General features: G+C 39.4%; 1 protein-coding gene across 1 annotated transcript; it reads left to right on the top strand.

Annotated features, from left to right (window-relative positions):
• Positions 1–1,931: 1,931 nt before the first annotated feature.
• Positions 1,932–7,601, top strand: LOC142107319 (uroplakin-2-like). Its single transcript, XM_075190680.1, has 5 exons — positions 1,932–2,073; positions 3,761–3,919; positions 4,084–4,249; positions 6,118–6,194; positions 7,249–7,601. Exons 1-5 carry the CDS (start codon positions 1,989–1,991, stop codon positions 7,386–7,388), a joined length of 627 nt encoding a protein of 208 aa, XP_075046781.1. The 5' UTR covers positions 1,932–1,988; the 3' UTR covers positions 7,389–7,601.
• Positions 7,602–16,010: the final 8,409 nt, after the last annotated feature.

The following is a 16,010-nucleotide window of genomic DNA, read 5'->3' as shown; positions in this document are numbered from 1 at the left end:
ACTCAATTTTTTAAACTTTTGACGGGCAAATACATACTTGTTGGAATGGAATTAGATAAGCCTCTTAAATGCAGCTGGTATAACTCTCTTTATTGTGTAAAAATCAAAAAACTTACTAAAATACACTCAGAGAATCATAGTAAATGCATGATAGATAAAGAAAGCACCTATTAGTTTCAGATATGAATCCGCAATCAGCAGCAGCAGCTAGTGCTGGCAATTTTGAAGGGCTCCCCGGGAAGTCTGGCGTCTGGTGAGCTCCTTTGAGTCACCCCGGCTGCAGCTTACCTCCCGCCATTTGAATGTACTCCTTTTTTTGCCTTGCTCTCCTTTATGACTCAGGCCCTCCATGTTTCAGTGGGGTTGGGTACGATATAGTGAATATGTTGAAACTTATACTGTCAACATCAAAATGGTTATAGTGTAAATGTTGACATATTCATGTTTAAAATGGTGACATTTTCACTGGCGACTGTAGTAATATCGACAGTCACAATGTCAACATTCAAAGGCCAATGACGGATCTGACACAAAATAGTTACTATTAACATAAAAAACCCTCAGCCATGTAGCCCAAACCCTTACCCCCCCCCCTTCCCCAAACACATTAGCCCTAGTGCTGACGGCACATTACAGTAAATTAATAAATCAATAAATAAAACAACGTTCCAACCCCTCCCCCCTCAGATTAATCCTAGTGCTGCAGCCTAGGTTGGTACTAGCAAAATCGGGGGAAGGGGGGGGGACAAGAAGCGTGGGGTATACCCAGTTTTTCTAGAGCCAGCACTAGGCTGTGATAGCCGGGACTGTTGGCACTATAGTAAGGGAACCCGAATCGTGGGGTCCTCCTAATAACAGCCAACCCCATGCTGGTTAGCACAAGTCTGGATTCCCTAGGGAGATGGGGTCCTGTAAAAAGAATGGGACCCTCCCTAGGGGTACCCAGCTCCTCCCACACCCCTGGGAAGGTGGGTATGGCGTAATTAAAAATTATTCTATAATAAAGACACCATCTTGCCTTGGTGCACTACAGGTCCCATCAAGCCCACACTGCCCACAGTTTGGGCATGCTGGTGTTTGTAGTACTACAAGCACCAGCATACCCATGACTGCTAAGACATGCGGGTACTTGGGGAATCACAAGTGTCAGCATGCCTTGGCACCCAGGGCTCGCTGGGACCTGTAGTGCACTAAGACAAAATTTCTATAAAAGACACCTTTGACTGTATTAAAATAATTTTAATAGTCTGTGGTTGTCCATAAAAACATACCTATTAAAATTAATCCAAGGGTCCGTGGTTGTCTGCCGCAGCACTAGGGTTAATGTGTTTGATGGGGTGGAGGGAGGTTTGGGCTACATGTTTGTGACCCGTTGGCTGTGACAGGGGACAGCATTCACTTTATTGTGTATGCACAGGAGTGATTGATAGTAATGAACACTAGTACTTTTCTAGCTAAAAAGTGCTAGCATTCAAAGCTTTCATTTGGCACCAACCAGATGCACCTGCTCAGCAGAAAGGTTTGGCTTGAGAATTATTTAGTTGTCTATCCTCATCCTGAACTCTAGTTTATTTCTATTTTTTCTTATTTTAAATCACAAGATCATAATCTCAAATGGGAATGGAACCATCTGTAGTTGTTTTCATTTATTTAAATAAAGTTGTAACTCCTTTGACTCAGGTGTGCTGGGCGTGCCTTGTTTAAAGGTACTTTCAAATGCAAGAGACCAAATTGAGCTTAACTTTATTGTCCCCACTGCAGAAACCATTTTGGCAGGGTCATAGGCAGAGACCAAAATGTATTTTTGTCTTCATAGAAAAATCTGTTCTATTGCAACCTGCAAGTAGGGCTGGGGACACAATATTTTATATATGTATTGTCCTTATAACTGTAGGTTCCTAATTAGTCATTAAAACACTTCCATTGCCTTACATAGGTGAACTTTTCTGAGTAAATCTGCATAGTAGCTGTGTTGTTATTCTGAGGAAATGAAACAGTTACTTTGGATAAGTTCAATTATTTTTTTATTTGCTACAAGATGTATCTGTCAGTCCCAACCTTTTCTTCTGGAACGTAAGTGTTTTTTCTATATACAGACACTTTATATGATTACATTTTAATATATGTGTTTGTCAATGTAAACAAGTTCATGAGTTATGAAAGGACATATGAAACTAATGAAATTCTTAATTTACAAGAATTGCAGATACTTTTAGCTCTTAATGTTTTTACCATACATGTATCTATAAATGATTTAGTGAAAATGTATTGCATGCTTGCAGCAGTTAGGTGATTGTTATCCCAGTAGTTCTACAGCAGGCATGTTAGTGTTGTAATTTGTTTAGTTTGTGTTTAGCAATTTAATTATTGTTTTGTCAAAATGAAAAAAAAAAAAAAAAAAAATCAATGTGCACGTGTACCATCCCTAATATTGACCATAATTGTCTAAAGAACCCTGAGGCACATAAAAAATGGGGTATATTGACTTATTATGTGTGTGTGTGACTGTATAGCTAATATTATGATGTCATCACGTCAGTGTTCATTAGAAGCACGTCTGTGTCGTTAGGCAATCTGTCTCAGCACCCAGCCTGTAGTATCATGTCATTTTATATGGTCAGCGGAACCTCTTTGTGACTTCTAACTTCTAATATCTTCACCATTTCCTATAGGGTATATATATATATATGTGTATGTGTGTGTGTATATATATATATATATATATATATATATATATATATATATATATATATATATATATTTACAGCTCAGCCCCCCCCCTTCTTTAGAATATGTGGGACGAGCAATTACCTTCAATAAAGAGCAGTAAACCATAAAATTGAAAAGACTGAAGTATCATAATTTAATAAGTACTCCTTCCCCATGGTCAGTACTTTGTTAAACCACTGTGACACCACCTTATCCTAGGGTTAGAATCTCTTTCTTCTGCTTTTTTTGGGGGGGAGGGGAGTACATTGGAATAATTTTCTGTTGTTATTCCTGACAAAAGCAAGTATGGCTCCAATAACTGAAATATTGGGCCACCCATGTGAAATATAACATTTGTTCAAGCCATAAAAATCCCCCCTCCCCTCCCATTTTTCCATTATCTTCCTCCCCTGTCCGTAGGGACCCCCCCCCCTTCCCCACTTAGTTTCTGCCTCCCTACGATAATTACTCAACCCAGGCTATTCCCTTAGCTTCACACTAAACTGATATATGCAAAATATCTTTGCTGTTATTCTAAACTTGTCTGAAATGTATTTAATGTTTTCTTCTAATATTCTGGGATTTAGTCCCGTTTCACTCTCTGTACCTCCCACTTTTGAAAAACCTCAATAAAATATATTTTTAAAAAAGAAAATCCACCCTATATTTCCCAAATCATGTAAACAGATGACATAGACACCTATTTTAATTTGTCCTGTTATTTTGAATTCACCATGAGTTTAAATTACGGCAAACTTTACTATTGCAGGGCTTTGGCTTCATAAAAAGTTACAAACTGGACCCCAGTGAAACATTGAACATGTAATAAATACTGAATGTTGGAATAGGAGATCCCTGTATTTCTATTTTTAGAGTAGCCGACAAACTTTTTATTGCATCCAACATATTGAACTTGATAGAGTATTCATACAGTACTTTGTATATATTCACAGTACAACACGGGCATCATTAACCAGCTATTTAATATGTCTATGTGTTTTTATTCTCTCATTTTATTATTCTAACTTTAAATTTGTTCTTTTCTCTTTAGATTACAAAATTGAGCTATTCTCTGAGAATATAATCCTGTCCACAGTCATCTGGCTGCTGCCAGCTTACTGCCTCTATGAGCAGTGGGTGTACCAAGCTTTAGAGCAATCCGTGGCTGTGAGGAAAACATCCCTAATAGAGATTCAAATCAAGATCGCAGGTAACCAAACTGGTAGATTATATTGTGTAGTCCCAATATATTGTAATTGTGTTATATATCTCTCTCTCTCACACTCACACTCACACTCACACACACACACACACACACACACACACCTCTCGATAGATATCTATCTATGTCTCTCTCTCTTTTCACCCCCTCAGGGTACAATGAAACCTATGTTGTCCCAGACAAGTTTAGTATACCACAGTGTCGCTCCGTGTTTGGTGAACCTCCGCTAACAGAGGACTACGTGTACCAGGTGGGGCCAGACATCCAAAATCTGGACGCCAGTCAAGTTTTAAAAATCCTTCCAGGGACTATTTATACGTAAGTAAAGTGATTTCTGAAATCATGCTTAAAGGAAATTATCTCTGTGTAGGAATTGATTGGAACAAATGACCATACATTAACCCCTTCATGAGGTGTGTGTATACTATAGGCTGTGTGGGTACACTGAGGTGCTGAGAGAGACAAGGCCCTAGAGAACTGGGAGGGGGCCTCAGAAGCTGAGGAACCTGTGTGATATACACTGAAAGTACTGTGACAAAATACTGTGCAACAGAAGTTTGGCGTTTGTGTATTTGCACACCATTACAACCATTGTGCTTATGTGCAAGAGTGTGAGACGCTTTTATTTTATATTTGTTAGAAGTAATGTGCTGAAGGAGATGACAAGATGATCCATGCAACTGTTTCTTTTATTGAGGGGGAAGCAATGTAATCTTTTATTTTATTTTTTTCATTTGAACTGAGCTGGTCTGGTGCCCAACTTCATATTTCCGCTGTACAATAAGTGAAATTTTCTTTGTCTACGCCATGCACATTACATACCAGGTTCTCCTGGTCACAGTAGTTTCACAGCTACTCACAGTTCTGCCTCTGTCTGTTTCCAGTATACACGGGCAGGAATCACAGGGTAGACTATGTCCTGCACACACTTTTAGCTCTGATCCTTTCAAGTGTAGATCTCATCCCTAACTCACTTCTCTAGTCTTCTCTCTGCCTCTATCTGGGTTTCCCACAACTCTTTACTACAACCCTCTGTCCAGGGGTCTCTGCTCTTGCAGCCCTTAGTGTATGCATGCTGCCACTTGCAGCATTCTCGCCCGTCTCTCCAGAGGTCTCTGATCTGGGGATTATCCCCCTATTCAGGACACACATTACTTGCCCTTGCGCAGCCATGGCGCTCGCGCTCCCAGGCAATGGCGGGGGGAGCCTGACAGCATCCTACCCACTGTCCCAGGTCCACAGCGATATCGCATCACCTCTTCTTTCACTGTCTCCTCAGTATCACTGTCCTGTACTTAGGGCTAAATTTACTAAGCTGCGGGTTTGAAAAAGTGGGGATGTTGCCCATAGCAACCAATCAGATTCTAGCTGTCATTTTGTAGAAAGCACTAAATAAATGACAGCTAGAATCTGATTGGTTGCTATAGGCAACATCCCCACTTTTTCAAACCCGCAGCTTAGTAAATCTAGCCCTTAATCTTCTCCAATCCACCTTTGCTGACAACCCGTCCTCCTTCTGACACTAGCAGGCTAGGGTGTGTTGTTCCTTAAAATGCCATTAGGGAGCATTAAAGTATTTAAGTTACATTAGTTTTTCATAAGATTACTGCTGCTGTATTATAAGGACTAATACAACCCTACTATGAAATATAAGGATATAGAAGTCACCTCCAGGACAATGCTAACCACTGCGCAAGAGTGAGAGAGTCTTTGTGAATAAAAACACATTGCAAGCAGGACAACCCTAAAATGTGTCTTCTTTTTTAAAAGTTTGATTAATAAGAAATATCTGTTGCTCAGTCCTGTTCCTTTATGAACACTGCACAGTGTGAGTAAAAAGTTTGTATATGTGACTAATTTGTGGTATCTGCTTTAGCTTTTTTTTCTTTTAAATGACCAGGATGAGTCTTCTCACCCTTGGAGCAATTTCACACTTAATACAGCTAGAATAAAATTGTCTGAATTGATTTTTAGGACGTAAAGTGGAATTTTACGATTGCTCATCGTGTCCATTGATTGTTCAATACTGATACTTTAACCCCTGCTTCCTGCTTTATTATAGATCACACTTCTAATTAGTGTGGTTGATACATTCTGCCTTTGATCGCGAAACTTTCTTGAACTGCCCATTTTCTGCTCACTTTTTCCAAACTATAAACTGTAGCCATTTGTTGTGTTCATTGCAGGATACGTTATGTATTGTACAATGCTGCTGGAAGTCAGATTGCTTACACCAATTGGTCAAAGCCCTTCAAGACACGTGGTGAGTTATACGTTTTAAAAAATAACATTCTTTTCTATGTGTACTTTTTTTTTGTACCAAAAATACCTATGGAGATCTATTTAGGCCCAGTTGGATTTAAATTGCAACACACGCAAGCAGCTATACATACGGCTCTTCGGTTCTGCAGGTTCGGTCCATTATGAATACTGCTCATTCGGCTTGTCGATTTGTAAATTCTGAGCTGTCACTCTGGTCGTGCAATGGCTTTCTGCATCATTTATTTAGCTTACAGTCTAAATTTCCTAACAACCCCACAAAGACACACACACTAGGGTTGATTTTATCAGCAGCCAATTAACCTACCAGTATGCTTTTGGAGTGTGGAAAGGAACCAGAGCACCCGGAGGAAATCCACTCGGACACAGGGAGAAAACATACTAAAGCTGGATACACACTACAGGTTTTTCACCCAACTATTGGGCCAATCACAGGATAAACTTAAACGACCGTTGGGTCCGATATCGCATTTGTGTGTATGCTTCCACGATTATGTTTTAGCTTATGAAAGCAACTCATATTGTTTCATTTTATAACCAGACCAAAAATGATGGAACGATGTCAGCCAACTTCTGCAATGTGTATGCACTCACGACCAGCAGCGTAGGCAGATCTCCATAGAGTTTACAGATTTACAATCTTTTCAGCAGATGGTTATGACAGATGAAGGGCACAGATAGGTCAATTGACCATCTACATTTGATCAAACTGAATTGGTTGCCAATGTTATGTTGCAGTTAGTGTTTTTTTTGTTTTTTCTTTTTTTTTTCTCTTACAATCTGATTGAACAACTGGATGAATGGACTGGATTGCATGAGACCAGCTTTGCCGCTGTCAGTTTCCTCTCCACTAACTCAACTCTCTTTCAACTCGCACAGATTATACCTTGTTTCTCTATTGTCGTGTTAATTGTAAGCTCATCCAAGCAGAGCCCTATTTACTCCTTGTTTTGCTTTGTAATCATATGTAATGTCTTCACTAATTACATATTTTATTAAGCAGCACTTATAAACTGTAAACACTACTTCTATTCCAGATCTGCTTCTAAACCCAAGAGACATGTCCGCTTCCCTGCAAGGTCGCTCAGGAGGAATGGTTGTCATCACTGTCATCCTCAGTATTTCCATGTTTGTGTTGCTGGTTGGCCTTGCCGTCATTTTTGTAACACCTAAATAATACTTCTCTTGGCATCTGATTTACTCTTTGCTTATTTGCAAAAAAAAACACCAAATATTTTAGACATTCCTGGTGACAATTGGATGCTATTTTGGCAAGAGGAAGCTTATTATCTGCAATAATTACATAACTCTTGTGCATTTGAACATATATGTCTGTGTTCATTATATTTTATGGAAATTGCATGCAAAAATAAAGTTGTTGTTTTTTTTTTTCTTTAAAAGTCTTCTTGCCCAGTTTTTTTTTTCTTCTATCAATTCAGATAAAATGTACAGTTCTGGCAGAAATGTAAGATTTGAGCTGATTCACCAGCAGAAAGGAGATGGTTCATGACATTACCAGGTAATTTTTGCACGAAGCAATTGCTCTCTGGGCCACTGTTCTTTTTAAAGATTCGGACCAGCAGTGCAAAGTTCATGAGGTTCCTTTAGGGGCTACACATGGTCAACACATACGTCTATTATCGCCGACTTACATACCAGATTTGTGATTAACTGGATGTCGCTGTCCCAGATGTTGCATAGGAAAATTAAGTACATTACTTAAGTAGTAGAAATAGTCAGAAATGACCCTCATGCAGAAAATTTCAGGTTTCAGCTATCTACTATAGCAGGCCTGGCTAACCCAGGTGTTGTGAAACTGCAAGCCCCAGCATGCTTTGCAAGTAGATAGCCAGACAATAGCCGAGCCGAGTCACAGATAGGCCAGGGGGTAGATTTACTAAACTGCGGGTTTCAAAAAGTGGAGATGTTGTCTATAGCAACCAATCAGATTCTAGCTGTCATTTTGTAGAATGTACTAAATAAAAGATAACTAGAATCTGATTGGTTGCTATAGGCAACATCTCCACTTTGTGAAACCCGCAGTTTAGTAAATCTAGCCCCAGGCCTGTACTATAGTATTCTGTCCCTTGGGCCCAAAACTTGTCAGGGTTCTACTGAGGATATTTCTGGCCATAAACTTTCTCCATTTAGATCACCTTCCTAGTAAGCGCAACACAACCCCTCCATGTTACATTCACACACCACACACAGCATGTCAGCTCATAATTTCACTAGTATTTAAAAATCAATCACTAGTAACCAATATAACCAGTGACCCTGATGCTTTAAGTTGTATTTGAGAACTGGTGTTAGAAAGTGATGATACTGGATTAATGTAAATAGTGTTTCCCTGGGGAGAATAGAAATGAAAAAAAAAATACTGCTTTAAACAAATTCTGTACGTTCTCAAAAAATACTTTGTTTAGGGACTCGTTGGATACACCGGACAGGCTAAAACTTGGACAGCAAAGTAGCAGGTTCCTTTTTCTCTGTGAAGCTATAACACGGTGCATACTGGTAATTGTCTGTCTTTCTGTTCTGGGCTCTTGGGATGGTGAATCCAGGATGTTCGGTATCCATGGCAGGTGAATGCAGCTTGGGTGTGTCTTTCACACTGTTTCCTGTAAGGAGCAAGGGAGAAATACTCTGGGAGGGGTTAAAAATAATATAATCCTTTAAACACCTTCGCACTGAAAAGACTTTTCTGAAGGCATTAAAAAACTGACGGAGAACACAAGACTCCTGGTAAGTGTAGGGTATATGTATCTGTTGTCTGTTAGTGGGGTTGCTAAGGATGACCTGGTATCTACGCAGAATGTACCTGCAGTTTCCTCAACGAACCCTGTTTGTTTGTTTTTTTCCCTTTGCTTCACATTTATTGTGTGTGTATTTATATATAGTTTTGTGAAACAATGAAAGGGATACATAAAATCATGCATAGGCAATTCAAATTTCAAATTGAGAGCAATGTACTTATAAAAGACAACATATTTTTTTAATGATGAAAAGAAAACCCATAAATGAATAGTGATAGACTTAAAAAAGGAGGCAAAGTGAAGAGGGAAGATGTTGGGAAAGAGAGGAGTAAATATATATATATATATATATATATATAATTATAAATTACAGATTTGATGGTGTTTTATGATTTTCTAAAAATCGTAAAGAATGATGTACCTTATGGAAGTCTTTATAAGTAATATTTAAAGGTCTCTCTCCTAATTAGTTAGCAGGGGGCCCATACCTCAATATATGTTTTATACTTGTCAATCAAAGTACTTGTGATTGACTTTTGGGGCTATGGGGCGATCTAGAAAAGTGTATAAGGGGATTAATATAGTTTAATCTAACATTATTAGAGTTAATGTTGCTGGATAGAGCTTCCTCATATATTTAATGGGACATTTCCCCATAGTCCAAATGAGAGATTATATACTATATAAAAATGCTTGTCACTGTAACCCATGTAAAGTCACATAACTACTATTATATCGGGATAATTCCACTGCAGCATAAACACATTATATTTCACAGTGTGTATTTCTAGTCTCCACATTCCTAATATCACAGTATAACTATTGCATCCAACACTGTAACAATTACCAACGTCACAATGATATTACACTATATAAGGTGTCTAGATCACTGTCTTTCACCAAGTCCTACCACTCAGGTCTGGCAAACAGGGTGATGGTCCTTAGACCTCTCTTGATGATGGTCCTTAGACCTCTCTTGGTGACGGTCCTTACACCTCTCTTGGTGACGGTCCTTAGACCTCTCTTGGCATCCAGATCCACCCGATGATACACAATAAGTACTTTGTGCCAATCCAGTCACCTACGCATAGCAGCTCAGACTGTTTTTACCTTGGCAGTGCATGTAAGGCTATACTGCTGTGACTGCCCACTGCATTGTTAATATGTGTGACAGGGACTTAGAACTTGGTAAACATACTGATCAGGGTTTTGCATGAAGACATCACCCTATTACTATGAGCCAAATTATGTCTTCGTCGCCTAGCTCAGCCTCATTTATTGAGGCTGCTCACTGGAGGCAATGAAGCTCCTGATATTGCTGAGGGCCAAGTTGTTACTGGGCAGCCCATTGGAGGGAGCCAGCTCCCCACTGTGGGACTCCTCATTCTGGGCTCTCTGTGAAGAAGTTGAAGACGGGGATTTGCTCGCTCAATGCTACTGCAGGTCAGAGTTTCCTTGTCAAGGGTAACAGTGGTTGGTGGTGTGAGGGGGCTGGAAATATGACATTGTGTAGTATCCCTACCAGAAGCTAGATAGAGGAAAGTGAAGTGCATGGAGGAAAAACTTACTACATCTTCAGCACAGCCAAGCAGGGGTTAGCCCAGGACAGGTGGTCCAGCCCAGAAAAACAGATCATGCTGTCTGCCAGCTGTTCCCAATAAAGAAAGGCTTTCAGCTCAAGGTGCTCAGCAATCTATTACAGGATCTGCAACATTGCAACTCGTTACCATTTAGTGCAAGTTAGGTTAAAGAAAGCAAATGCCTGTTTGGTTGCTATGAGCATTTGTGCTATTTAGACTGTCACTTAGCGTGTCTTTAGGGAAATTTAAGTTGTGTTTAACATTTTCTGAGATTAATAAAATCTATGTAGTGCTCTGGCATTATGATCCTAAGAATGTAATTAGAACAATTGTAGGAGCCACAATTTTGCTTCCCTTGAAAATGTGCTCAATTTTCCTCCTTGAATTGCCTAAAATATTGGATACAGGGAGGATAGTTGAGAACACCGGTTGACCACTCTGCAAAAAAATGTTTTGCTTTAGAAAATAACTTGTCTGCAAAAGTGGTTATTTTTTTTTATAGGAAAAGCCAGTGAGATATACAATCCGTTGAAGCGCTAACTCGACTATAGTGTGTGTGGCTACTACATGGCCCGGAAGTGTCACAGTTTCAGCAGTGTCGGACCACCCTTCTGAGGCCCCTATTCTGGTCTTCTGAGCATGCCTGGGGGTTGGTATATGCACAGTGAAGCCTTGGTTTGGGCTGCAGTGCACATATACTGACCACTGTGCATGCTTGGAAGAGCCGAGCAATGCTCTATTATGAGGGTGCATGCATAGTGAGGCCCCAAATTGCTTTGCAGCCTAGATTACACATGCAGCCTAAGAAACAGCTGCACCGGAGCCCTAATAAAAGTCCACAGCCCCTTTATTGAGGAACTTCAAGGGCTGAAAAGAGAATCTCATGTTTAGTGCAATACCACACACTGGATTTTTCCTAACAAGCTCAACATTTCAGATTGCACAACTTAGTGGGCACAACCTTACCAATATATATATGAATTGTTACCATTTAGGCCCCTATTTATCAATGGCCGGCAATAACATAAATTTTCTATTGCCGCTTATTGCAGCAATAGAAAATCTATTATCACTGTAAATTTTCATGAACTATCGCCGGAGCCTGGCTCAGCCGGATGTCTGCCTCACTTATGCACAGTGGAATTGGGTTTTCAGTTCCACTTTGGGTAACGAAATAGAAAAAGGTATCTTAAAAATATTGAAAAAAAAAGTGTCTAAAAATATTTTAAAAAAAGCTTTATTTAAATAATAAAGGAATTTTCATTTAGCTATTACCTGCAATTGCCACCCTCAGATGGCGATAGTGGAAGGAGAACTGCGGTCTTACTTGTACCGCTACTGCCCTTGCTAAATAGGTTTCCCCAGGAGTTGCTTGGTGAAGGTTATCACCGGTGATAACTGCTAATTCTCTTCACTGGTGGGGACCACCGCTGGTGATAGCACTTGATAGATAGGAAGAAGCCCTATCTCTGGAGAAAAGCATTAGTTTCCATCTGAGATGGGACTTTTTTTCTCTGCTTCATAAATATGCCCCTTACTATTAAATATTAATAGAGGAAAGACTTCCTTATTTGATCATGTGAATACACAAAGCCGAACAGAGTGCTGAACGGCAATAAAATCTCCTGCTCTAAAGATGGTTAAGGTGATTTAATGAGAAAGAGAAACATGAACATCTTACTATTTATGTGCCTTTAATAAAGCAACAATAACTGCAGCAACTCATCGGTGTAAAAGGAGGAATTTGTTGATTACACAAATGTATACAAAAGACAAAAGCAGGGTTTTATAAATTGATGAAAAAGCCTGGGAGACAACAAGATCTAAGCAACAAGGAAACTGTCAAGGGATATGGAACAGCTACTAAGTTAACTCCTGCTGAATTGTATATATTGTAAGTTATTTATTGTTATTTATTTATAGAAATCATTTAAAGGCAAGGTAAAAACAGACAAAACATTAAAAAGGTGTTTATTGAAATGTACCCCCTAATATCTGAATGTGTTGCACTTCTTTTACGGACTTATTCCTTGGGGGTTTAATGTCCAAATGTTCGCCTTTGCAAAAAGTATCCATATGCTACTTGTGAACATCTTATTGATATACTCTCTAGCCGAGCTGTTGGGGTAAATGTATCAAGTTGCGAGTTTCCGGCAGTTTTGAAAAGTGGAGATGTTGCCTTTAGCAACCAATCAGATTCTAGCTGTCATTTTGTAGAATGTATTAAATAAATAACTAGAATCTGATTAGTTGCTATAGGCAACATCTCCACTTTTCAAAACCGCCGGAAACTCGCAACTTGATACATTTACCCCAACAGCTCGGCTAGAGAGTATATCAATAAGATGTTCACAAGTAGCATACGGATACTTTTTGCAAAGGCGAACATTTGGACATTAAACCCCCAAGGAATAAGTCCGTAAAAGAAGTGCAACACATTCAGATATTAGGGGATACGTTTCAATAAACCCTTGACTTTCCTGAAGCCTCTCCATCTGAGATGGGTATGGTATATGCAGTTCTCTGCCTCTAGACGCCTACATATTCCCAGCCTACTGAAGATGGAGAAGATACAGGAAAGGTAAGTGGTAGATATACTCTGCTAGAGAGTTTATTATTTGACAAATGATTAGACATAGAATAGGTTATTTTTGCAAAAAGGATCTTTGTCTGGTTTTCCTTTTAATGACCATACACATTCACAACTGTTTGACTGTGGTGACCATGGGAGTGAGGAGATGAGCAGGGGTGTATTTCGTAGGCACAGGACTGTGGGGAGCCTGAGATTGATATGGTGGTTGCAGGCTTATAAATGGGGAACATTAGACCGTGGTGGGTATGAGGATTATAAGGTCGCATATATGATAACCACTGAGCTGTGATGGGCATGAGACTGATCTGCTGGGAACTAGGTTGTTTGGTTTTGTACTGTGGAGGTCATGGAATTTGCATGACTATGGTAGACATAGGACTATGGTGACCATGAAGTTAATATTTTGGGAACATGTTTGTAAATGGTGGGCAAGAGGCTGGGCAGAGGTGTGATCACATTTGAAATTGATTCTGTTACCTTGCCCATACTTACTTTCATGAATGCAAATTCATAAAGATATAAGCCCTTTTATCAAGGTTAATTTCTTAGGTGTTTTTAACTATGGGGTCAGAGTAAGGCTGGCTACAAACTACAGGTTTTTCACCCGATTATCAGGTCAATCACACGACAAACGACTGTTTGGCCCGATATCGCATTAGTGCGTATGCTCCAATGATCAACGATTATCGTTCAAAAGCACATAATATCGGTTGATTTGATTTTATAAACGGACTAAAAATCTCGGTCGACTATGGAACGATGTTGTCATGATCACGACCAGCGGTTCAGGCAGATCTCTATGGAGTGTGCAGAGACACGATCTTTTCAGCCGATGGTTATGACAGATGAGGAGCACAGATTTAATGGCAAATCATGTAAAACATCAATAGTGTCTACACAGGAATCGGCACGCGGATCGGGTCTTTGAGTCGTTGGTTAAATCGTAAATGATACTGCATCGGTAGAAATTTTCTGTAGTGTGTACCCAGCCTAACTTTTTGATTTAATTCCTTATCTCATGCATGTCTGTATTCCCAGTTTTGTTCAACGGAAACAGGGAACCTTTTTGCCAATCATATCATCAGAATGCGCACAGCAAACAGAGTATTCCGAAAACAGATGAGTGTGCTGATCTTGTTGTAGACATGACCTGTCCACTTTTGTGAATATGTTAGTGAGGACATTAGTGGTATCAGAGTGTATGGAGGGGGATGGGATCCAGTATGAAAGATGCAGGGTTCTCCCAAAACATTGTGGAATCACGTGAAGCTCTTGTCAAACCGATAAGATGAGATTGTGGTATCAAATATATGTGTTTATAAAATTAGGTTTTTACATCCATCATGTTATTTATTGATAAGCTCTCATAGTCATGTTTATCTCTTTACAACAGTTGCTGGCCACAAATGCAGTGACTTAAGTAGCTTGATTTTTTTCCCCCAGAGTTTGCATAAATCTTAATACTGAATTTGTACCAAACAATCTATTACACTTATATTTGTTTTATTGTAGAAGCATGAAAGAGAAAAGCCAAATGGGCTCCAAATGGACTTATTACATGTCATTAATCTGCTTGCTATCCTTCTACACAAAGCTGACAATTGCATCTGACATTCTGCAACCTATGAAACTGGCCGTCAATTCTAATGTTAACGTCAACACTCTGGGTGGATCTATTTCTTCTCTTGTAGCATATGAACTTGACAGCATTCATCAAAAACAAGAATTCGCTGAAGAGTCTTCTCAATCCCTCGAGACTGCACAGAATAGTACAAGTCAATTGAGTTACCTTGATCCCGATGCTCCACAAAAGTCCACAACAGCAGGGACTGTGCCACAAAGGCCTAATATTTCTGATCCTGGCATAATTATTCATGAACCAAACACCACTCGCGACTTCACTGTAATGAGTGAATCTGGAACAGAGTTTCTAGACAATGTTGACACGTCAAACTTTACATCTCTTCCCAACCTGACCTCTTCAGAAAACCTGACAAATGTTGACATGGCAAATTCAACTCATTACACCATATGGAAGCATTTCATAAACTTCACACATTTCGTTGTTCATCACAAATATATAGGAGACGATGAGGAACTAGAAGGTAACCATGTGAAAGTTATTAGCTTGGGTCAATTTTACATTGCACAGCGGGTCAGAGTAGCTACACTTTGCTACAGTCTCATTACCCCCAGTGTATCAGGATGGAGGTAGTTATATATAACCTTTGGCTATTATACCGAAGGTCATTTATGCTTGTCCTGAAAGCATATTTATATACAAAGAACTCCACAAATGTTGGTCTCTCACACTCATTATAAAAGTTAAATGATAGTTAAATTAAATTAGAATGTAATGTGGTAGAATTCCATAATCAGTAGTATTATATTTACATATTGTGCCTAAGAACTATTAAAAAAAAATCCCTAACACTTTTAATTATTTAATTTTAGTGTTACTGAAAATACTGATATCACATATAATGCCTGATATGTTTATTTGATAATACTTGTTTATTGAAGCCAGCTACAGTATGCCTGTAGTGTATATTATTCATGTCTCTCTGAGTTCCTTAATGTTATTATTGGTTTACCTGACATTGCATTTTTACTGCCTTTAATGTTCTAATCTTTACCAGTAACGGGCAACCGACATACTTAAAAGGCTGCGGTACTGAAACCTTCTAAAGGGCCGCACATTACTCTTAATATCAAGAATCAGCCCTAAAAAGCCAAATCACACATTCCATTATGGGCTCCCCACTTGTCCCCTACATCCCACCCAGACCTCTCCACATACCACTCAGACCTCCTCACATACCACTCAGACCTCCCCACATACCACCCACATACCACTCAGACCTCCTCAC

The sequence above is a fragment of the Mixophyes fleayi genome, chromosome 11 (genome assembly GCF_038048845.1).
Source record: "Mixophyes fleayi isolate aMixFle1 chromosome 11, aMixFle1.hap1, whole genome shotgun sequence".
NCBI classification, from domain to species: Eukaryota; Metazoa; Chordata; class Amphibia; order Anura; family Limnodynastidae; genus Mixophyes; species Mixophyes fleayi.
The sequence above is the reverse complement of the archived record's forward strand: the minus strand, read 5'-3'. Positions and strand labels throughout refer to the sequence as shown.